Below are 23,197 nucleotides of genomic sequence, written 5' to 3'. Positions count from 1 at the left end.
GCGCTATTTGCACGTGGCTCCTGCTTGCTTGCTGCTGGGGGGGGTTGGGGGGGGGGGGTGAGGGGATGATAAGCATCTTGGGAAGTTGAGCAGGTGGTCATGGAACAAGATGGGGAGGGCTTGGTATGACTGCGAGGGCCTGACGGACGCCTACAGCAACGTCAGCAATAGAAAGGACGCGGAACACACCGGAAACGCTGTCTTGCCTGTGTGCCTGACTGGCTGGCTGGCTGGCTGGTTGTCTTTCCGGAGTTCTCCGAGCACACACACAGGCACACACACACACACACACACACCCCTGTGAGGTCAGTAGAGAGGGCTGTACCGTAGATTACACACATGCTCACATACATGGTCCACGTTTGTTGCACCGATGGGTAATGTACGACTATGTGACGCACACACGTTCTACTGGGAGTGCATTAAGGCTCCAACAAAAAGACCATTGCATCAAGCCAAATCAACACAAAAGGCCAAAGAAAGCAACCTTTTAGCAAAAATGTTGTACTATCTATTGAGTATGTATCTATTCAGTACAACTGCAGCACACCTTCAAATTTGAAGAAGGCTTTACAGTAAACTTAACTACTGTGTGGTTGATCGGGGAGGAAAAGGTTGATTATCAAGAAACAGAGCCTGATTGGCTCCTTTGGGTAAGAATGTCTGAGTGGTGGGAGTTGCTGGGAGGAGTGTGTGTTTGTGTGTGTGTGTGTGGTGTGTGTGTGTGAATGCCAGTGTCTCTCAGAGCCGTCTGGTCGATATTGCTGAGGCACGGAGATTGATCAGTTCCCACGGTGACCCGCATTAACAGACTCCAGAGGGCGACCCTTGACCACTAAAACACACCGCCTTCGATTGGACCCCCCCCCACAGCTCATCTACCCTCCCCCCCCCCCCCTCCCCCCCCCCCCAAGTCCTGTCCCTACGGCGAAAAAATGGAGAACAAAAAGAGGTGCTGCCCCGGCTCTAATAAGGTCTTCCTGCACTGTGCTGACCTCTTCCCCCGGCCCTGATCTGGGACCTCGCCGGGAACAGGAGGAATCTCCCCGCCTCTTCACCCTCCGACTGCAGCACCAGACCAGGCCGTCATGTCCGCTTTCTACACAGTGCTTTCTACGCCCTAGTTCTCTGCCTGGGCAGCATCTACTGTTAGATACGCTTGCGCATTTTTGACTGGCGTTTAATAAGGCAAGTACACCCACGATTTGACCATATATATATACACACACAAATATATATGTGTGTGTGTGTGTGTACTCTTTCTTGGACAGAGCAAGATCTTTATGCAAAGCTACTGCAGGTACCAACACACCCGCAAACGGTTAAAATAACAGAATGCATTCATGCGGTGGAGGTAAATACAAAGTGTATCTTAAGTTGGTGTTGCCGGAGGAATGCCTTGTTTTCTCAAGGTCACTAAAAGAAAGAAGCAAACCCTTTGCTTCTCCTCGGTCATGCTGGGGTTTGTAAACCAGACAGGGCATCCAAACTCACGTATTCTTTTTTTACCTGATGCATAAGCATATGAAAGATAGAAAATCAATACAACGGTAGAGAAACTGGCCAGAGAGAAGGCGGTCATGAATTTCAATAGATGTTTTTTCTACCTTCCAAATTCGACACATTTATTATTGTTGACTAGTTGGCAGTCCATAACATTGCCACAATGAATATTTAAAACTTTTGAATATGCTTGAAATCCGTGTCAAACCGACACCACTGATAAACAGTAGCATTTGGTATTTGAGCCATAGTTTGTTTACATACCGAGTTTACCAGAGAAGTATTTTTGGATTGAGTTACGTGAAAGAACAATCTAGTACATTAGCAACCATCTACAACAATCTAGTAAATGAGGTTATGAGAAAAGAAACATGTTTGGGTTGTCTCTTTTATGTCTTCACCCAGTTGAGCCGTAGAAGAGCATGGCTTACAAACATCTCGAGCTTTGGAAAGCACTCTGAGTCATTTCTTTCATACCTGTTTAGAAAAGGCCTGTGAGTTTGCTACACAGGATCTGAGGGCTTACAGCTAAGAAGCTATCAACTAATTATCAAAACCAGAGAGAGGCTAATCAATTATTCAGATGAACATTAGGCTTCTAATACACCAAGCCATGGGACACACACACACACACACACACACACTGTGATCCCGCCACCCATCTAAGCCCCCTCACACCCCATCCCCCATCACCCATCCCCTACCCAACCCTGGCAAACTGAAATACAGGGAGAAAATAATGCCTTCCAAATGTGAAATGAGTTCTGCACTGTACAGAAGGCATGGGAGTATTGATCTGTTCCACAGTGCTCAATCTACCGCGCAATACTGTGCATTAAGCCCTGGCCAGCTCTGAGTGATCTGTGTGTGCTCATTTGATTTTCATTTTGTGCATTGTTTGACTTGATTCCTCAATTTATGGCTATGGGCTACTTTATGGTAAGGGGGGTGCTGTCAATATTGTTGTATTGAGTGTGTGTGTATGTGTTTGTCTGTGTTTGTGTGTCTGTGTTTGTCTTTGTGTGAGTATGTATGTTTGTCTCTCTGTGTGTGTGTGTGTGTTTTTGTCTGTGTGCGCGTATGTATGTTTGTGTGCGAGTGCTTGTATGCGCGCCGTGCACGCGCGTGACTTTACGCGCGGCCACTGACAGACAGTGGGAAATGACCTGCTGCTCCTTCTCCGGCCGGTGCGATGAAGCCCCAGTTAAACGTCTCCATCTACTCTCCTTCATTATTCAGGCTGTAAGAGACGGCCGCAGACTGGACTGTTTTAAAATGCAGAGACAAATGTACTTCTCTCTGTCTGAGGGGAAGACATAGATTCCCATTATGGCTGACAGACGGCAGGGTAACAGCTGGGTCCACTCCAGACACCACCATACCAGCTTTGGCATAGGCTTTGATAGCAAATTAATACCAGAATTAACCCGCTGATCTGGTTCTGGTCTAGGCCGTGCGTAATAGCCACAGAGAAAACGGATGCCAAGTTTGGAGGGCGCCGTGACAGGTTTAGCTGTTACCTGTGTAAGCCTCTGCTGTTTCTTTGGACATCCCCTTAATTGAAAAACACATTGTGAAGAATGCCTTGTGCGTCAAGGACGAAAATCCCAAACTTGTTTAGTGTAGCATGCGGTGTCTGGTGTAGTGTGTCTTTATGAGCCTGCAGGCCACACCTTTGCCACCTGAAATCCCTACATTCACCAATCTAGTTCCCTTCTGGAGTTTTAACAACGCTGTCAACACCTCCAACCCAATATTCAAGGGGCATTTAAAAAAATCTGTAGGCCTTGAGCCCTATTCGACATACTTGGTTTATATTCTCACTGTGTCGTTGATTGTGCAAATCACTTTTTAATCTCCTGCAAGAGGGACGCAATTCTAAAAGAACGTAGTTGTAATGCCTATTTTTAGAATCAGACTTTATTTCACATGTATGGAATCATTTATCATGAGGCTATGCCAGGTTCAAAGTTATGGCTTGGAGAGATGGAAGGGGGGTGAGAGAGAGAGAGAGAGAGAGAGAGAGAGAGAGAGAGAGAAGAGGGAGAAAGAGAGAGAGACAGGAAGAAACATTTATACATTCTGCAGGTGAAAGAAAGAGAGAAAGACAGAAAGACAGAAAGTAAGAAAGAAAGAAAGAAAGAAAGAAAGAAAGAGAGAAAGAAGTATACACTCCGAAAGTAGCAGAAGAAACAATTGGAGAAGAAAGAACAGGTGGCGTTAATGGGCTGCTGTATCTGAAGGCATTTTCTTGTGACCGGCAGGCCTCCCAAAATCTTTTGCCGCCCCCATCTCCCAGCAAGGGTTTTTGCGTGACCCGTATAAAATGTCATTCACCGACGTGTCCATAAATTCACACCAACCGCAGTTATTTATAAATAAGGACGTACACACACACTGTAAACCTAGCTTTAACCCCCCCCCCCCCACACACACACACACACACATACACCCCACCCCCCCTGGACCTCCCGCTTCATCTCCTTTGTCCTTTGGACACGAAAAGTGAGTGAGACCCCCCCCATCTCTCTCTCTCTCTGTCTCTCTCTCTCTCTCTCTATCTCTGTCTCTATAGTTCGAGAATAGAGCGGACATAAATAAGGAGCAAAAATAGATGTCGAGGACAACTGTTGACAGGGGAGTGACGAGGGCAGCAGACACTGCCACCACCTCAAGCCAGCACGGATCACCAGAAGATAATTAAGGCTGCGCATCAACGAAGAGAGAAAGAGCTGCGCAGAGCGCGCGCGAGAGAGAGATTCCAAAGTAAGACAAAAGAGACCAGAGTTTAAAGTTAATTGCTAGACCGTGCTCATAGTATAAAGTGTCTGTGTGTGTGTGTGTGTGCCTGTGTGTGTGTGGTGGTGGTGGTGGTGGTGATTGGGGTGGGGGGAGGGCTATTGTTAGTGGTTCATGTTTGACACATTCTGCCATGTATCTTTAGACGAAAACAAGATGTCCACTGTTCAGTAGCAAAGGGAGGGATAAATGAGCCGACACCTCCACATACCTCTGTGTCATGACCATAGTTCAGGTTTCGTGTGTGTGGGGAGGGGGGTGTCAGAGAGAGGCCGGGGCGACCACACCTTTGCTCCGCTTGACCCAGGGGGTGGGAACCCTAAAACGCCCCGAGGGTGACCGTGCCCGCTGTGCGTACCTGAGGCGCACCTGAGAACGACACTCCCGTCCGTCGCTCCACTCTGAAACCTTTTTGAGAGAGATACGTTCCTGGCGACCTGTTTGGGATGGAAGACTCCTTGGAAAAGTTCCTGCATAACCTATTGCGCTGAATGCCAGCGCCTAACAGCAGCCAAGGAGGTTAAAGAGAGGCGGGTGAAGAGAGGGTGATAGACTAGAGGGAGGGAGGGGAAAACACCAGGCTCTTTGGTGTGCGTCATCTACAGTAGGTGCGCGGGTGTTAACCATGATCCGCACACCTTTAAAGTTGATTCGTCAGCTAGCCAAGTAAATCAGCTTCCAATGTCCACTTTATTTAACCCCTCTCGCATCTCTCTCTCTCTCTCTCTCTCTCTCACACTCTCTTTCTCATCTCTCTCCACTGCTCGCTCTGTCTTTTGCCCTGTAGATTTCCCAGGTGTTGTCGTGGCGCTGTGAAAAGTCACCGGGGGGGGGGGGGGACACACACACACACACAGACACACCGCGTGCACCAACTCCATCGCCCTGCGCCTCCTCTGCCTTAACGAGCGCTCTGACCTGCCAATAAAAAAGGCTTTTACCCTGATCGTCTTTAAACAAGACTTAACGTGGCCAGGCTGTGCTCTGTGTCTGATAAAGTGCAGGCAAATGTAAGTTCTCACCACGCTAACTAAAAATAAAAAAGAATTGCCGGTAGGGGAAGCAATATTTTCCATCTGGTCCTCGGTTGGGTTGTCGAAGAGCAGAGGGAGGAAGAGGTGGAGGAAGAGGGAGGAGAAGAATAATCAAGAGAATGGTGTGGATGAGTATGAGGTAAAGAAACGGAAAAGAGGAAAAGCAGGGGGGGGGGAAATATGTACCCCCCCTCCCCCCCAAAAAAAAGAAAGAAAGAAAAAGGAACCGGTGAGTTTGGTCACCGGTTCAGGAAGGATGAGTCCATCATATTCAGCCCCAGAAACTTCGCTACAGCCTTTTATCCCTCATCAAAGCAACAAGTGGATGAGCAGACTTCAGCGCGAACGCTAAAAGCTCTCCCCTGCTCCCCCTTCCCCTCACGTCCGCAGGGACCCCCCACCACACCCCCCCCCCCACCCCCCTCCCACCCCCCATCTACCCCCCCGACCCTAAATCTTTCCTTTTAACAAGTGCCCTTGCTTCCTTCCGCCTTGACCGATCCCTGGGGGAACGTTCTAGGTTTTTTGCGTTCTGGTCTCTCCTCTGGTGGACCACAGGGGGGTGGTGGAAGAGAAGGAGGACACTGGGCTTGTAATCGCTGCACGGAACAGATGGGAGTGAGGGGGCTTGTGAGTGTGTGTGTGTGCGTGCGTGTGTGAGTGTGTGGGCGGGGGTCCTGGGGCGGTTGTCAAAGCAACTACGCACGGACGCCACTGCAAAGTCCCCAGACGGGGATGGGGTAGTAAATAAACGTCAGAGAGAGCTCCGGTAGAAATGCAGATGGAACGGTGCGTTCGGACAGACGGCGGACGGGGATTCGCTTCCTCCCCAGAGTCCTCAGACGTCCGCGCCGTCCTCCAGTTCGAGTCTCATCCCCAGCCATGTCCCCAGACATTCCTCCTGTCTGTGCTCTATTCAAACACTCATCCGCCCGGCCGTCGAATTCTAAACCAAAAGCAACACTTACTTTTTATGTATCATCGTCGTTTTACCGAGCAACTGATATATGGTTCTGCGTTCGTTCGGCTTGTTGTTCAATAATTTACGACTGAAAACAAGCCTTGGTGACCCTCCTCCTCCTCACCCCAGACCTGATTAAACAGATATTGTTACCACTAAAGTAGCAGCTTAGATAAACAGCCTTCCACAAGACCTGCTGCAGCCTACTTTAACACAGGGAGGAATCTGTGTGTGTGTGTGCGCAGTGTGTAGAAAGAGAGATGGGAGACAGAGATATTGTGTCGCGATACATAGAGTGAATGCGTGTAAGCGAGGGGAGGGATACTCCAGAGAGACAGGGAGAGAGCGATGGAGGAGAGGGATGGATTGGCACGGGGAGAAAGAGAGGGAGAGCTTCTCCAAAGAGAGACCCATTGGAGGAGAGAGAAGGTGAGCGCGGTGGAAAAAGACCAAGGGTGAAAAGAAATACACTCCGAGGGAAGAGCCGGACAGAGGGAGAGAGAGAGAGACAGCGTGAGAACGAGACGGACTTCGAGATGAAGGGAGGAAGGACGTGCGATACCTTGCAAGAACCCAAAACGACTATGCGCAGTGGAGCAAGCCTCACGAAAGCTCACGTGCCACCTCCGATTGTGGCTGTGTGCCGAGGGGGACCTGGGAGGAGGGGGAGGGGGACGTACAGGAGAGGGTTGGGGGGGGGGGGGAGTATCATTTATCAGTGGACAAATGTGTGTGTGTGGTGCTGGGTGGGGGTGGGGGGACCAAAATGCTGCTCCTCAAATGAAATAATATATCTTTGAAAGCCTCCGCCTTGCACCGGGCCCAAAGCCCCATATATCAAGGCCCCCGAGGTGGATCGGGTCCAGGCCCATTAACCTCCCACCTGTTCCCCCTCCCCCAGCCTCCTCTCGCTCGTTCTTGCCCCTCCCCCCCCCTCCCTTGTCCTTCACCACACTGCCACCTGCCCTTGGTGCCTCTACAGGCCCTTGTTCATCTTCTCCTACTGCCCCCGCCACCTTCACACCCAAGCAGGCCTGTTCTCTCCCTCTCTTTCTGTCTGTCTCTCTCTCTCTCTGTGTCTCTCTGTCACTCGCGCTATCTTTCTCTCTCCTTGACTACTGCTCCTCTCTCTTGTCTATCTCTCGCTTGTTTACTCTGTTCTGGACTCGTGTAGACACTGGTGTCACTCTCCCACTGTCTAACTCCCCCCCCCTCCCCCCGCTCTAGAGGAAAGCTCATGTAGAAAGTGAGAGAGAGAGGTGGGGGGGCGGGGGAGGTTGGGGCGGCCCTGTGGAATAATTCAAATGCAATGGAGCAGGGACACGGTTACAAATCTCTGCCAGCTGCAAACGCCACCCTCGCACATGCAGTATGTCAGGGCAATGGGGAGGGGGGGTGTATGGGTGGGGGCTCTCGGTGACCCGGCAGTGTCAAGAGAGGGACGTTGCCTGAGCACGGGGAGGATGGGTGGGGGGGGGGGTTTACAACAACCCCCCCGTCCTCACTGGGTTCACAGATCACGCCTAAAACGCCTTATTAATTTCCCCCCTCTTGCCCTCGGTCGGGGGATGGATGTAAAAGGGACGATCTGAACCCCCACCCCCATCCTTTTTTTGCCCTAGCCAACGATCCCCGCTCGACCTCGAAATTGCACGGCAGGGAAAGGTTGAGGGGGGTTAGAGAGAGGAGATGTGTGTGTGTGTGTGTGTGTATGGAGGGAGTGCAGGTTAAGTGGAGAAGGACAGAGGCTGGAAGGGAGGAGAGGAGAGAGGAGAGAAAAAATGATGCTCGCATTTCTACAAAAGTCAATTCATGTAATATTTATGTTGGGGTAGGGAAGGGGGGCAAAATTATACACCCTGACTTGTAGGGGCATCAGACTGTACATTATTCACCCAGGTAAATCCATAAATGGGGAATATTCAGGTTCATTGAACCCCACAGGGACTTGTCATACTGACAGATTGACTGACACACGCTGTATAAGATATGAATGCAAGAAGTACTTGCACTGAGTCTATGAACAGCAGCTTATTGGAATACACAGAGTAAATAATTCTGGGTCTTTAGATATTTTGGATTTAGTAGGAGACAGTGAATGATTTTCAGAAATGGAATGTTGTTGTCTAAGATAATGACCCGTTCTTCAAATGAAGTACAGTATATGAATAATTCATTTTTTATACAAGAGGAATAGGTACACCTGCTCCTTCTCCTGTCCTCCTGTCCTCTCCCCTCTCCTATCCTTCCCCCTCTCCTCTGCTCTCCTCCCTCTCTCCTCTCCTCCCTCTCTCCTCTCCTCCCTCTCACCTCCCTCTCTCCTCTCTTCCAGCTGCTAAACCAATAAAGCCCGACTCGGCTCAGCTGGGTGCAGGGTCCAGGAACGAGGCCCAACAATACTGCCTCTCTCTCTCTCTCTTAACGACGGATCTGGTATTGTCGTTCTCTCCGCCGAGAGGAGCCCGCACCCCAAACTGTCCCCGAACAGCCGTGAAAGGACAAAAATAAACAGCGCCGCCGCCTGTCAAAGCGTCGCCGGCTCTGCCCGGTTCGGTTTTATCAGCTCGATGGACTAAATATACGTATAAAGTTACAGAGTGCTATCCGGGTTCCTCTTTTACGCCTGTGAAAACAGGGAAATGTCCGCTGGCGATGTACTGACTTTTCGGTGGGACAGTTGTAATGAGCAAAGCCGGTGCGGGGACGCAGAGTGACTAAAGCGGAGCAAAAGGGAGGAATAGCACAAACATATGAATCAATAAGCACAATCGGAGGCTTAATTCCGTCCCATTGTGTTGTCAGGAGGAGGAAAAGCTCGGCTCATGCATCCTACCCTCTGAACAATGGTGGAGCAGAGCACAAGCCTCCCGCACCAGCCGTGACTCACTCCTCAGTCGGGGAGGCGGAGAGTAGCAAACGCACACGCACGCACACACACACACACACACGTACACACGCCCATGCTTGCAGGCACGCACGCACGCGCTCGGACGTAGACGGACTCTTGCACACGCGGACTGATGCTTGCACGCACACTCTCAAACATACATGTGGCCTTCCGCGCACGTTTAAGGTTGTTCGCGACACATTTAAATGCTACAGGTTGGTGGGACGGAAAACAATCTAATGTTAACTGTTGCTGGCATGGAGTCAAGCCAGGGCATGGACTGTGTGTCCTGAGTGTCTCAACACTGCGCACCCCCCCCCCCCCCCCTCACCTCAGGTGATGGCCCACCCCCCATTTGTTGTGGTGCGGATCTGAAAGTGTGTCCAGCTAAAAACAGGGTGGGAGCAGCCAGAAGCTAGACAGCACTGAGAACACACCCACGTATGAGTTTTCTAAGTAAACACACACACACGGGATTCACACACACACACACACACACACTTTTACAACAACCCACTTACTGAAACGCTACTATGCCTGTTAGCACACCAAAAAACGTACAAAATATAAATAAATAAAAAACGACTTTTAAAATCTCTGCAGGACTTCGATCAGAACCAGACAATACTAAGACACCTGGACCTAAAAGCTGTGAATGTGAAATGAATCAGGACTGGGGTAGGTACTGGGAGGAACCCCCCTCCCCCCACCCCGTTTCAAGGTGTGAGAAATATATAATGGCTCTGGTTATGTATCTTTCACAGCCACAGTGAACCGTGCTCCCTTGGAGCACAATGGGGAACTCTCTTTAGAGATCTACTAATGGCAAAATATTTATGACCAAGTCCAACTTTTGGAAACTAAATCTTTAAACACTTTTGGCAGACGCCTCTTACCCCCGGCCTCGCTTACCAGAGAAATCCTTTTGTTCTTGCTAAGCTAATAATAGGTGGGGGGCTGAGGTGGGTGTATTTATAGTTCCCTATGGAGAGCATAGGAGAGTCTGAAAAGTTTTTTTATTCGCTTGTATTTCCTGTGTTTGTCGACTGTTCTGCTCTTGCTGTCTTTATCGTATTGTCCAAAACTAGCCGGTACACATGATCATGATAAATAATGGAGAAAAATCCGAAGAAATACATACACCACATTACAATACTGAAAGATTTCAGCCATGGTGGGTTATGTGTAGGACAAACTGATTAGGTTTCTCTTCAGAAATTGATGCTCCAATTTGCCTGCGCATGTCGGAATTGTTTTGGGCTTACACAGGCCTTTCTCCCATCACCGACACTAAGCTTTCTGCTTAACAATGGATGCTCAAGTAGCTATTAATTAGCTGTGAGGGGTAGGATTGGGGTAGTGCTGATGATGGAGGGGGGGGGGGGGGGGTGCTGGGAAAAAAGCGGTCAGTGCTCCTGCATGCACATCATTTTTCAACTCTCTTGCTTTAGTTGGCGATTTTGGGGAGTGGAGGGGGAGCGGGAGCGGAGGGGGAGCGGAGGGGGACACCACACAAAATACCCCCAAACACACACACATAAAAAACACAACAATTATTCGGTCACTTCAGTGAATTACTCCCCTGTGGTACACATCCACTCCTGGCTTTAGTGTGGGAGCGCATCCCCCCCCCCCCCATCCTTCACCTCTATGCCAACACAATTGTTGGGGCTTCAGGAATTGCCCCCCCCCGCCCTCCACCCTGGGTCATTTTCTACCTTTATAACGTGTTGAGTTCAATTCACACGAAGCCAGGGTGATACGGATAGTCATTAGGCCAACATAATGACGTGTCACACTGAGGCAAACGAGAAGTGACAGCTCACAAGTGGCTTTGGCATAATTGAATCATGATGAGTTTGGAGAGACACGGACTCGCGACACAATGCTCACTCGGAACTAATGGGGGACAGCAGAACGTTAGTCTGAGACCACACCCCAAACGCCCATACAAACGCCCTGAAGTACCGGGGCCTAACCGTATGCAAATTAAGATTTGTCAACAATGTGATTTGCTGCGCGCTGAATGTCAACATGTGCTTCCCGAGAGCTCTCATCGAAGTTCATAATTGTGTAGTCTTGGTCTGTGTTGACTATTCCTCCCAAAACCACGCCCCCACACACCCACAACTTAGAGAACTGTTCTCTAAGTTTGCATGTGCAGTCAAGCCTTTGGCTATTCGGAGCACGGCCAACAAAAGAGTCCAACAAGGGCAGGGGTGTTTAGAAAAACAGGTGAAGCACACAGACTCATCGAAAAGCTTTCATGTCGAGCCGCATTATTAACCTTCATACTGAACAAATCAAATTGGGAGCGAACAAACATGTGCTGGAAACATCCCCCATTCTCCCAGGGGTGTTGGAGGGGAGAGAGAGAGAGTGGTGGAGGGGGGCGGGGGGGGTTAATACAATTTTTACAGGAAGGCTTTTGGTTGTTTTTGGCAAGGAGGGTGTTGGTGGTTTGTTTGAAAACACTGACACTCCAAATAGTGCTCTTTCAGCCAAACATTTTTCTTTCTTTCTAATAATTGGAATAGACAAACCCATAAACACAGATTGGACGCACATTTATGTAAATAAATACATTTTGGTGGTAATATTTTCTTTTTTGCTCCTTTAAGCCTCAGCTGGGACCCAGATTCACTTTCATGATGACATCATAATATTTTTGGTGATGCTGTTAATAAAGTTCATCCATTAATTTTATAGGACGTTTTCCAGCCAAAATATGTTTATTTGCCTGTTTCATACCCTTATTGACCACATATTTCCACCGCTTTCTTCAGATCACAGGGATATCTGAAGGAAGAACACAGTGTGATATTCACTTCAAAAGCCTGTTGGCATGGATGAAAAGTGCCTGAAGTTTTGACCCATCCCCCGCAAAAAATGTGACACACGTACACGGGGCTACTGTTAATTTGTATCCAACGCTAAAATAGACGTACGGGCAGCTAAATGGAAAACCCTCCCTCCCCCCACTCCAGGCTGTACACATTGCATTAGTGTCAAGCCAGTACATAAAAGAGAAAGATTAAAGGCTGTTCAAGATAAAAGATTAGGGCTCTGATGCAGAGTTCACGGATTGTGTGGTAAACTGTCAATTATAGATAACCTTATTGTGGTGAAACATTTAGCATCCTGACAAAACACAGATTGAATCCTACCCACACAAATACTGGAGATATTGCCTGTATAAATCCTCACACCCATGCATGTATAATGTGACTGGTTTATAAAGTAGGAGAGCAGAGAAAATGCTTTAACATCTATAAGTAATGCTTGTTGCCATCCTCGCTTATTTATGCTCTAGCCGTGTTAAACATGTTTCTCACAGCTTGTTTTCAATTCATTCATCATTTCTTACAAGGTACCTCACTTAGGAAAGCACACTATGACAATTTGCTTAGAGGAAAGGTATATGTTTTTTGAAGCAAATACCCGAGCACTGACTGTTCAGACACAAAAACGTACGTGTGTGTGAACGTGTGTGAATGTGGGTGTGTGTGTGTGTGAGGAAGTGTGTGCACGACGTACCTTGAGCTCGCGGAAGAAGATGCTGCTGCGGGCCCACTCCACGATGGAGAAGAGGGTCTGGTCGGCCATCTTGCACATGAGGCCGAAGGTGTTGAGCTTCTCGTGCTTGCCCCGGCTGGCTTGCTCCTGCTGCAGGTATGCCAGGATCTTAGCCTGCACCTGGGGCTCGTCCGCCTCGCACTTCAACAGCTCCACGATGAGGTGGGGAAAGCTGGGCGGGGAGCCCGTCTGGTAAGAGTCCATGTAGGGGTAGCCCATGATGGACTCGGGCGAGCTGGTGTAAGGGTCTGGGTACTCGGACTTGATGGTGCGGCTCTGGAAGTGGCCGTAGGCCGCCTGGTAGCCCTGCAGGCTCGCGGCGGCGTGCCCCGGGGGCATGGCCATGCTGACGGGCGACGTGACGAAGGGGCTGCGGTCGTAGTCTGTCGGGGGCAGGCCGGCGGCGTGGTGGTGGGGGTGGTGGTGGTGGTGGTGGTGGGTGTGGGCGGCGTGGTGCGCGTGGCTCAGCGGCAGGCCCTTGGCGGCGGCGCTGTGGATGTTCTGGATGGCGGAGGAGAGGGTGAGGTCGGTGGGCACGGCCTGCATCACCTGGGTCATGGCTTCGATCTTCAGGCCGTTGGCGCGGATCAGCGCCTTCTTCTGCTGCTTGAGCGCCCGGTCGCGCTTGTACATGGGGCCGAACTTGTTGCGGCCGCCGCGCATGCGGTCCGCCCTCACGGCTGAGAGACACACGAAGAAACACAAAACAGGAAGAAACACACAGGAAATACAATTATTAGCGGTAGGATGTCCCGAGAGTATTGATTGAACATCTCTAGTCTTTGCGAAATGCTTGCAATATCTTCAGTAATGCCTCAAATAGTATGTTTTACTCTTTACACATGTACACAAATACAAGCAACAACCAAAAAAGAGTTTAGGAACTGTCTGAAAGGCAAGGCATCTCATCAACAACTAACTGGACATTGACTAAACCGGCTGTCCTGATCCCAAATAAGAATAACATGAGTCAAATTCAAAATCTGAATTTGCCACTGCAAATCATTCTACCATGCATTTGGAAAATTCAAAACACATGGGGGCAGAAAGATACACAATTCGAACAAACCAAACATCAAGTCAAACCAAGCAGAACCCCATTGCGAGTTCCCCCCGACTGGACCATGTCTAATGAATGAGGACCTCTCTGGGCTCTGTGGGTGTGAGTGCCTGGACCATGTGTGATCTTCTGTTTGCCATAGGGAGGCTGGTTCTCTGTCTGTCTTTGTCGGGGGTGCCTGTCTTAATTATTCATGCTTGATTATTAATTATACCTCTCTCTCTCTCTCTCTCTCTCTCTCTCTCTCTCTCTCTCTCTCTCTCTCTCTCTCTCTCTCTCTGATAGGGCTTTGGAGCAGACAGTCTCAGCATGGTGGACATTTGGGACAGTGCGATTTACACACACGCACGCACGCACACACACACACACACACACACAAAACCAATACATACTTAACATAGATACCCCTTCTAGTCTTTGGTCAAAGTGAGCCTCCACACATGCAAAACACACACAGGCATACACACACATACACGAACACACACTCTGGATACTTCAGGCCATAATATATCCACGAGGTGGATGAAAAAAAAAGAAGAAAAAAAGGAATTAAAAAGGGGCTGGCCCAACAGCTGCCTTGGGAGCGGTTTTAATGGCCTCCATCCCAGCAGTGTCTGTCACGGCCCCGCTGATCTGAGAGAGGGGAGCGGCCAGGGTCCGCACACACACTCACACACGCCGCCGAGCGCATCACAGACACCCAGCAGGGCTGATCTGAGGGAGAGACGGCCGCGAGAGTGGGAGGGGGGCAAGGGTCCGCTGACACCCAGGACAGAACCCAGACAGACCGCGTGACACACACACATATACACACTCCTCAAGCCCTTAGCTCCATAGGCCCAAACAAACAGGCCTAGAAACACGTGTCACATGAACCAACACACACGCACACACATCTCAAATGTGCCGGGTGTCAAGTCCGACGCGACACAGTCTAAAGAATTAAAATGGTTAACAATTCATCACGTGAAAAAAGAGGCCCTTTGTATACATTATACATTATTGTGGTGACTCAAACTATTAATGATTTAGAGCAACAGGGTAATTAATGAGCTCAAAACGAATAGTTGGCCCTTTTGGGAAAACACAATTAGGTCCGGACCTGGCTGGGAATCACATCATGAATACTGGGGGGGTTGGTGCGTGGGGGCGGAGGGGGGGGGGGGGGGGGGGGTTTGAACGCAGGCTTTTTTTTCACCCTCCTCCTTGTATCTAATTAAACAAGGTTATTTACATGCATGTTACACAGATTAATCTGAGCCCGGGACGAGGCTGGAGCTAAGGGGAGGGAGGAGAGGGGGAAGGGGAGAGGCGAAGAAGGGGTTGGAGGGGGGGGGGGGGGGAGGGGAGGATGAGGAGAGGGAGAGGGGGAGAAGGGGGAGGAGGGGGAGGAGGGGGAGAGAGTGGGAGGGGGGAGACTGAGAAAGGAGGGGGAGGAGAGGGGGAGGCAGGGAGAGGGGAAAGAGGGGGGAGGGAGACAGGGGAGAGGGAGAAGAGAGCATGGGCACGGGAGGGGGGAGGGTTGGATGTCGGGATAAGGGGGCAAGAACTCTTGAGGGGGGCGAGGGTGGGTGGCAGGGGGGGGTATGGGGTTTATGGAGCAAAGATTAGGGTACGAGGCTGGGACACGCGAGGGCAGTTCAGAGACCGAGAAAAATAAAGGTCAAGCCACCTGGGGCCGTCGGGCAAATCTCAAAGTCGCTCCATTACTCTGCATTCTACACACACACACACACATACACACACGTAGACCATCGCCGTAAAGGCGGCTGCTTATGCCGCCTGATTTATGAGTGTTTAATATACAGGAATATTAAGCGCGCGTAGGTGAGGATCCCTGTCGGATCAGAGCATATAAATGGCTCCCCTGGCCTGGTTCTGACACCCTGTTTGTCATGTTCTCCTGGGCCCTACTCTGGATGCACACTATCCCACGCACACACATGAATACCTATGATACCTATGCATAAGTAATGGGACAGGTCTCTGGCTGCACCAGCGGTGGACTCCATGGGAGAGAGAGAGAAGGCTTCCGAGTGGGAATCCAAAAAAAAAGGATGGAGGCGGACGAGAAGAGGGATAAGACTAACACGGCGGAGACACTTCCGTTTATCCGTGTGGAAATATCGGGACCGAGGGGTGGGGGGTTCAAACAACAAACAAATCTGCGACGGGGTGAGGTGAAAAAAAAGAATGTGCGTTTATGTTGATTCGGCATATCCGCGTTTCATGCAGTGGATTGGTAGGGCAAGGTGAATATACGTGGTAATTCGGTCAGAAAAGTATCTTTGCCGGGTAAAATGAGGGACGATTGATTGATAAGCAAGACACATAATATAACTGATGAGTAACTTAACAAAATAATTATGCATTTTTATAGCAGGAAAAAGTGTACGGTGTAATTTTATTGATCAGTGCGGTGTTTGGTTGATTGGAGCAGGCAGCACTAAAGTAACCTGGAAAAGATAAGCCCTCGGCTTACGGTTCCTGTTTACTGATGCTAGTTATAGTCTTGCCCAGAAGAAAGGACAATAAACAAGCAATAAGGAATTAGGAGTTGTTTAGCATACTTTGCTATATGGGTCCTAATGCTGATAAAAGCAGCACATTTAATGAGAAGTTTCAGTCAAAATACTGAACTGTCAACACGTGATGCAAAGTCACAACAACAACCGGAAAAAGTGTGGTTTTAATCAAATTATGAAGACAGCCGAGGGGACATTAGGTCAGAGGTAAGCAATTTAGCAGTTGCAACAAGCGATAACTCTATGTCCTAATAATATTTTTGATTCCTTGTCCTCCTAATCAAGTTGGTAGTCGCCAAGTGCTTATCATTTGTAGATAAAGGGAACTGAATTTTTGGAAGGAACAGACAGATATGTCACAACACAGTTTATACCAGTGAGCCATGGCATTTTCACTCTGCCTGTCTCTGACCTTCCTACGGCTAATCCGATTGGCCAACAGACTTATCAACAAACAGAGGGACTTTGGATAATACTAGGGAAACAAAACAAACAATAAATAATGAGCAGTCCAACTCATGAGGTGACATAAGAAGGAGGCCCAAAGGAACACTTTACCACCTAAAACAACTTTATATGTCCTTTGATTGATGTGTGTCGATCAGTATTACACTAAATAAGAGTCGAAAGACAGAAATACTTCAAATCTTCTTTATGGCAAAAACTTTTGCACATTTGTATTTAAGACACAGCATAAGCTGAATTCTTCCAGTGTGGCACTAACTCTTTTACACATTATTTAGGGGCTATGAATATATGTATGTGTTTACTGACTGTGTGGGAAGAGATCAGCAGAAGAAGCCCAGTAGTGATTACAGGTTGTGGCAGCCGCTGAGCTTTCGGAGGCCATGCGCTCTAGAGAGCCTCTGGGCCCTGGACTACAGCAGACACAGTGCTCCGGGGCCCCTCCAGCACCCGGCTTCTAGCCCACCAAAACAAATCAAACCCTGGGTAAAAGCTGTAAAATGACAGGCAGGGAAAATTCTCCCCTCAGGCTCATCTGCAATTACCAGTAATTAATACGCCACCCTGATGGAGGATGGGGAAAAGACTCCAAACGATATGTTGTCTTTAAGGAGGGTAAAGCACGAGCTAGATGTGCCTTTGCTACGCTCGTTAATTGTTTAGTTGAAGTTCTTTGTGAACTTTAGGCTGCAGTGCAGTCATCACAGGTATGCGTGGATGCGTTTTGCAAAGCGACTTTTCTTGTTCCCCCTCGCTGCTTAGTAAAGATAAACATTTCACCACAACACCCACATTTGCACAGCACTTTTTGTTTGGTCAAGGTTCGGTTTGGACTAGTTTCAGATCAAACACGGAGGACACTTAAAATGGCCGCTCTTCCAAAATAATAACCCTGTCGTCACCCTATCATTTGTTGCTACACTTCCAAACCTCTGCCTGTGACACACTCTCTTTTTCTGGTGCTTTTGTCGAGGAGCTCCCAACTTCCCCCTCCACATTCCCATAATTCAAAGCATGGTTAGCGAATGAGCAGGCCAACCGAGAGTTTGGGGCGGACGGGTCCGGAGTGTCCCCTTACCTTCAAGCTTCATGCCGACGGTGAGGCACTTCTGGAAGCGACAGTACGGGCAGCGCTTCCTCTGAGTCTTGTCGATCTGACAGCTCTGGTTCTCGATGCATGTGTACCTTTTGTTGTTCTGGACCGTGCGCTTGAAGAAGCCCTGTGGGGACGGGGAATGAAGATGTCAACGCTTATGACCTGTGCATTTGCAATCAAGCCATTCACACAGAGGACAAGAAGGGGTCAAGAACAGGCACGGGAAAACTCACACGCAGATGGAAGAAAGACACGTCAAAAGCACGCACACGAAATTACACCACTTTTACCCTGCATCATTTAATACCAAGGTCAAGGGAAAGTGTTCATTCGTGAATTTTACAGGTTGAAGTCAAAGTTGTATTGTTTTAGCAGGTAAACATACACTGTGTAACTAATATTGATGACATTTATGACAAGACAACTGGGCCTGCATGAGAGCGATTATGAGAATGGAATAACTACAGTTAACTTAATTTAAGTTTGAATATGCAACATTTTACTTATGAAATAAAGCAAGTCATTTTATATCTAAACCTCATTTGACAGAATTATAATCCACCTCAAATATTTTATTTTACACAATGTATTCTATTGTGGTATATATTGGTTATTATCTTACTTGGCCCCATAAAGACTTCAGAATTTCTCCAACTCCAATTATTGAAAAATATGAGGATAGGAGTCCAAATCCAATAAATTATATCCATAATTTACAATTCTGGGATTGCACGATTCTATCTGCAACCCTGAATACATTTTCATAGCAGCAGGAAAATCAAAGGTGAAAAAGCTGTTAACTTATTCCAGATCCATACTTAGGGGAGAATCCCTAAACCTGGCCCATTTAAAAGTACAGATGTCGATATTCCACCAAATTCCAGGCATGGATTTAATGGACAATCTACATTGCTTGATCCGTGCACACACCACGAAAACTTAACTATGGTAGTTGGCCAGTCTACCGACTTAGGCAGGACAGATATGAGTCAAAGTGAAGATTCTCTACAATTTTCCTTTTAGCATAGAGCGCACACTATAAATACATTCAGTATGCCTGACCATGGCTTGGATACCAACAGCCCAAGTGGCGTAAAACCTCAAGACATCCCCTCTAGACGAGAACCTATGACAACCTCTCATTTGCTCTCTACGTGCATTACAGAGAAAGCATACACTAGCTGAATGTAATATGTTAATTTAGCTGACGCTTTTTTACCCAAAACAATGTGAGACCCGAGTTCATCCACATGCGTTGGGATCTGGGTGCATGTACGTATGTGCAGAGTCTACATTTCTTTTCATAAGGGTTTAAGATAAACCCTCAAGGGTTCCTTGAGGGTTTAGGTTGGTTTAGGAGCGGTTCTATGAGCGAATGTGAAGCCCTCTGTGACATTGCTTGTAAGAAGTGCTTGCTACACAAATTGAATTTGATTGGATTTGATGACCTTCCACTGCTTTTCCACTGTGGTTTTAATGAAAAAGTGAAAAACAGAGACACGGAGCAAGTATTGAAAGGCTCCAAATAGACAGCAGTGTGAGATACTAGGGCTTGAGGTCTGCTCTTGATTGTTGGTGTTGTTTTAACAGGTACAGTGTGGTTTTGTATGTGTTTATATGTGTGGGTGGGTGGTGCCGTGTGTTCAGGGCAAATCTGAACTGACAGTGTTTTGATGTGTGTGCATGTGAGTTGAGGTTTAATGAACACTAATGCAGTGCCTCACACACACACACACACACACACACACGGTGTGTATATTCAGTCACTGAGCCCTCATACCACCCATCCTTACGCCACAGGGAACACACCACAAAAGGAAAAGAGAGAAAACATTCAAAGCAGCCTTTTCTTAGTCCAAAACAAACTTTCCCCATCTCAGTAACTACATAGTTCACATCAAGCCACCTCTGATTAGTTCCTGATAAAGAGATCCCATTTACAACTATGTTGAATAAACCTTGGGCACATTCCTTTGCAAATAAAACAGTATTTTGTTGGAGGGGGTGTAAACCCCCCCCCCCCACTGGGTCCCCCCATACAACTAAAAGATCACAAACCACAGTTTAGGCCATCTTTAAGCGTGAAAATGGGAGAAAAATGATGGTGATGATATCGCTACATCAAGCTACCACTACATCAAGATCCAAAGAAATTATTATTCCACTGACAACATATTTTTTTATAATATCAAATGCAATATATTGGAATACAAACAATACTGTTTTGAATAAGGTCCACACAGGCAAGAACTCTCTAACTCGTTTCAAGCACAGTTAAATGCAATGGCTTGCTTTTGCATTGCATAGTATTCTCAGTTCACTATTTTGTGCCTTGTAACTTTATCAGTAGAGCAAATCTGACTAACTTACTGGTATACAGTATCCTCCTTCCATAGACCAAAAGGTAAAGGCAAAGTTATAAGAGAAGAAAAAAAGAAAGAGTTCAAAAAGAGTACATATTTTACCTTGCAACTTTCACAGGTGAGGAGTCCATAGTGATATCCAGAAACCTTGTCTCCACAAACGGGACACATCTCATCCAAGTCTTCGTCATAAGAGTAGTCCATCATTTTATACTGAGCAGCTGAAGAAAAAAAGATATACATAGTTTAGTGCATAAAGGAAAATATATAGTCATTTAACATGTGCATCGATATTAAAGGATGTTGTAGCATTTTATTTTAAACCGAGAACGTTTTTAACTTACTGGTTCAACATACGTTAATACAAAATAAAACAAACAAATTCGAAATCTATTTTTTAGACGAGCAGAAAGAATTTAGACTAGGCCTATAGGCTAACAATTTTTATCCTTTTTCTGTCGGAGACAAGGCAAACGTACGAAACTGTGCTTAATAAATATTCATGACTTTAAGTCGTGAATTCATAAGGGAAATGCAGTTAAGGATTCGAGGAGAAAATGTTGCCGCCCACAGACAAAAGACAGACTGTAACCTTTTGCTCTGTGCGAGGGAAATATAAAATTGGACTGGACAACTGAACTACAATTTCTCAAACTGAATCACATTCTCTCACCAGTGCATTTTGATGAGCTAAACTGTTGAAAATTCTTAGCCTAAAATGTCAGTGCATGCAGCAGCATCTATTTATTTCTAACAGACAGATCTATCTATTGAAAGAAATACTTCGCATTGAACTGTGACTGCGCTATGAAAACAGCTGCGGTGACATTTATACTGGTTGCAATCTAATTTATCTTTCCAATAAAACGCAATGAACATCAGACAGAATTGCACTTTGAATTCCATGAGGGAGTAGGCCTATTGGAATTAAGGAATTAATTCCTCAACACTTGTAAAGACTACAAGTAAAATATTGATGATGAGTTTCAAAAGCATTTACCTTACCATTTGCAAAAGTTATTACTATGATCTTGGGGAACATTTTAAGTCATTCCTATGATCTTTTGATTTCTTGCGATGAGAAATCGTGTTAACTTGAGGTAAAGAGATGCAACAAGTTGACTCGGGGTCCTGAAGTTTATCTCTTTTGATCTTCATGGTAAAAGTATACTATGCCATATAATATATAAAATACTATGCAAATAGATAGTGATATGCACAGTTGAGTCTTGTTATAATAAACAAATAAATAGGGTGCATAGCATCTTATGCGGGTCGAATGCGAACAAAACTTGAACGAATATGTATAGCCTTTATCCTATGTACGCCATTCGCATTCACCTTGCCAAGTTCAGAATGCCAAACAAACTGAAAGACATGTTTCCTTGCTATAATACTGAAAAGCAACTATACAAAAGCAAGAAAACATTTTGTTAAAATATGTTTATAGCCTAATGATTTAAAAAAATCCTCAACCACCATCGTAATTTAGCTGACTATTCAATCGTTTTGGGCTTACAGACCTCTATGCTGTTTTAGGTTCGCATTATAAAATGTTTGTAGATAGGAAGTACGTGATTCAAAGATAGTGATTTTGACCCAATCTTGACCTCATATAGGACATAATAATTTTTTGGGACATTATTTGGAACCGCGAGAATACTTTCTCAATTAAGGCTGAATTTCTACATTTCCATGAAATTGTTTGATAGGCTGCTTTAGGAAGCAGTCTTTTAACGCCATCACTTCCCACTAAAAATACTGAAATATAACATTTTAACATTCTTATCATATTGAATTAACGACAGCTGAAAATGTAATACAGTTAACTTTTTTTATTGTTTACTACTTTAATGAGAATTTAAACTGATTCGACATTGTGTTTTTAGCACCGTGCACGACATTTACACTTTAAAACTTGAGCAATTAATTTCAGAATATTTTCTACAATAGCCTATGTATTCTTACTGAGTTGTAGCCTTAAAAACAATTCTGTAACATTGATAAGAGGCTCAACATATAAGATAGGCTCGTGATGTGAGCAGTCTATTGCATCCGGTCGAAGCATTGGCTTTAGGATGTTTGGCCTATTAGAAAAATCTGATTAATTTCAGTATGTGGAATTTTGTTATATAATTTCATTCAAGTGGAATACGAGCCACAAAAAGTATCCTCAATAACATATGAAAGAGTTTTTTGGTACATACATTCCGCTTATTTGAAGCTATTAACGGAGGGCTAGTGCTATGTTTTAAGGAGTTTCAAGTTTTATTTTCCCCAACGTTGATAGACTTGGAGATATAAGCCAAGTTTCTAACAGACGGACACGGATTGCCTTTCGGCCATGATTACGCACTGTCAAGACGCTATGATAACGCACGCATGATAGTCGGTCATGCCACTAAATGATGTCTCTGAATACCTTACGATAATCTTACCTTGCATATTTCTTGGCATGTGCCCTTGTTCCCCATGCGATCGAGCGAGTCCCAGAGATTCCGTGTCGACTTTGGGCAGCATGACAGCTTTGCTGGGCTGAGCGGGAGACTCAGCTCCGTCCGGTGGGCCACCTGGACGGGACAGTACGGGACGGGACACCACACCACAAGTTCACAAAGCCGCACAAATGTCCTTTTAAATCCGGTGAAGAGCCTTCGAATCTTAACCGTGTTTGCTCGATTTAAACTGCTATCAAACGGCTACATACCCATTGGGTAGGCTGAAACGTCGAGCGCGACGCAAATTCATTTTTAAAAGTGCTCAAACGTGGACTAAAAGTAAATACGGTTGGTGAAGAACCTATAAATATAGAAAATGTCTTGCTGTGGAGTTGTGCACAGGTTTCGAGAAGCGTCTCTCTCTCTCTAAATGATAAGAAATCGGAACGGACAGCGAGGAATTAAACGGATTAATAGACCGTGAAGCCTC

General features: G+C 46.7%; 1 protein-coding gene across 1 annotated transcript in view; it reads right to left on the bottom strand.

The window, feature by feature from the left end:
* Nucleotides 1-22,807, bottom strand: part of nr5a2 (nuclear receptor subfamily 5, group A, member 2) — a 49,776-nt gene extending 26,969 nt beyond the window's left edge. The window contains exons 1-4 of the mRNA XM_067229633.1: nucleotides 22,708-22,807; nucleotides 20,372-20,490; nucleotides 17,889-18,030; nucleotides 12,722-13,440 (exon numbers count right to left, since the gene is read on the bottom strand). Of these exons, the coding sequence (XP_067085734.1) occupies nucleotides 12,722-13,440; nucleotides 17,889-18,030; nucleotides 20,372-20,490; nucleotides 22,708-22,789 (1,062 nt within the window). The 5' untranslated portion in view covers nucleotides 22,790-22,807. The remainder of the gene's footprint in view (nucleotides 1-12,721; nucleotides 13,441-17,888; nucleotides 18,031-20,371; nucleotides 20,491-22,707) is intronic.
* Between the last annotated feature and the right edge of the window lie 390 nt (nucleotides 22,808-23,197).

This window comes from Osmerus mordax, chromosome 26 (assembly GCF_038355195.1).
Source record: "Osmerus mordax isolate fOsmMor3 chromosome 26, fOsmMor3.pri, whole genome shotgun sequence".
Lineage (NCBI taxonomy): Eukaryota > Metazoa > Chordata > Actinopteri > Osmeriformes > Osmeridae > Osmerus > Osmerus mordax.
Note: the sequence above shows the minus strand (reverse complement) of the source record. Positions and strands in the feature narration are given on the sequence as shown.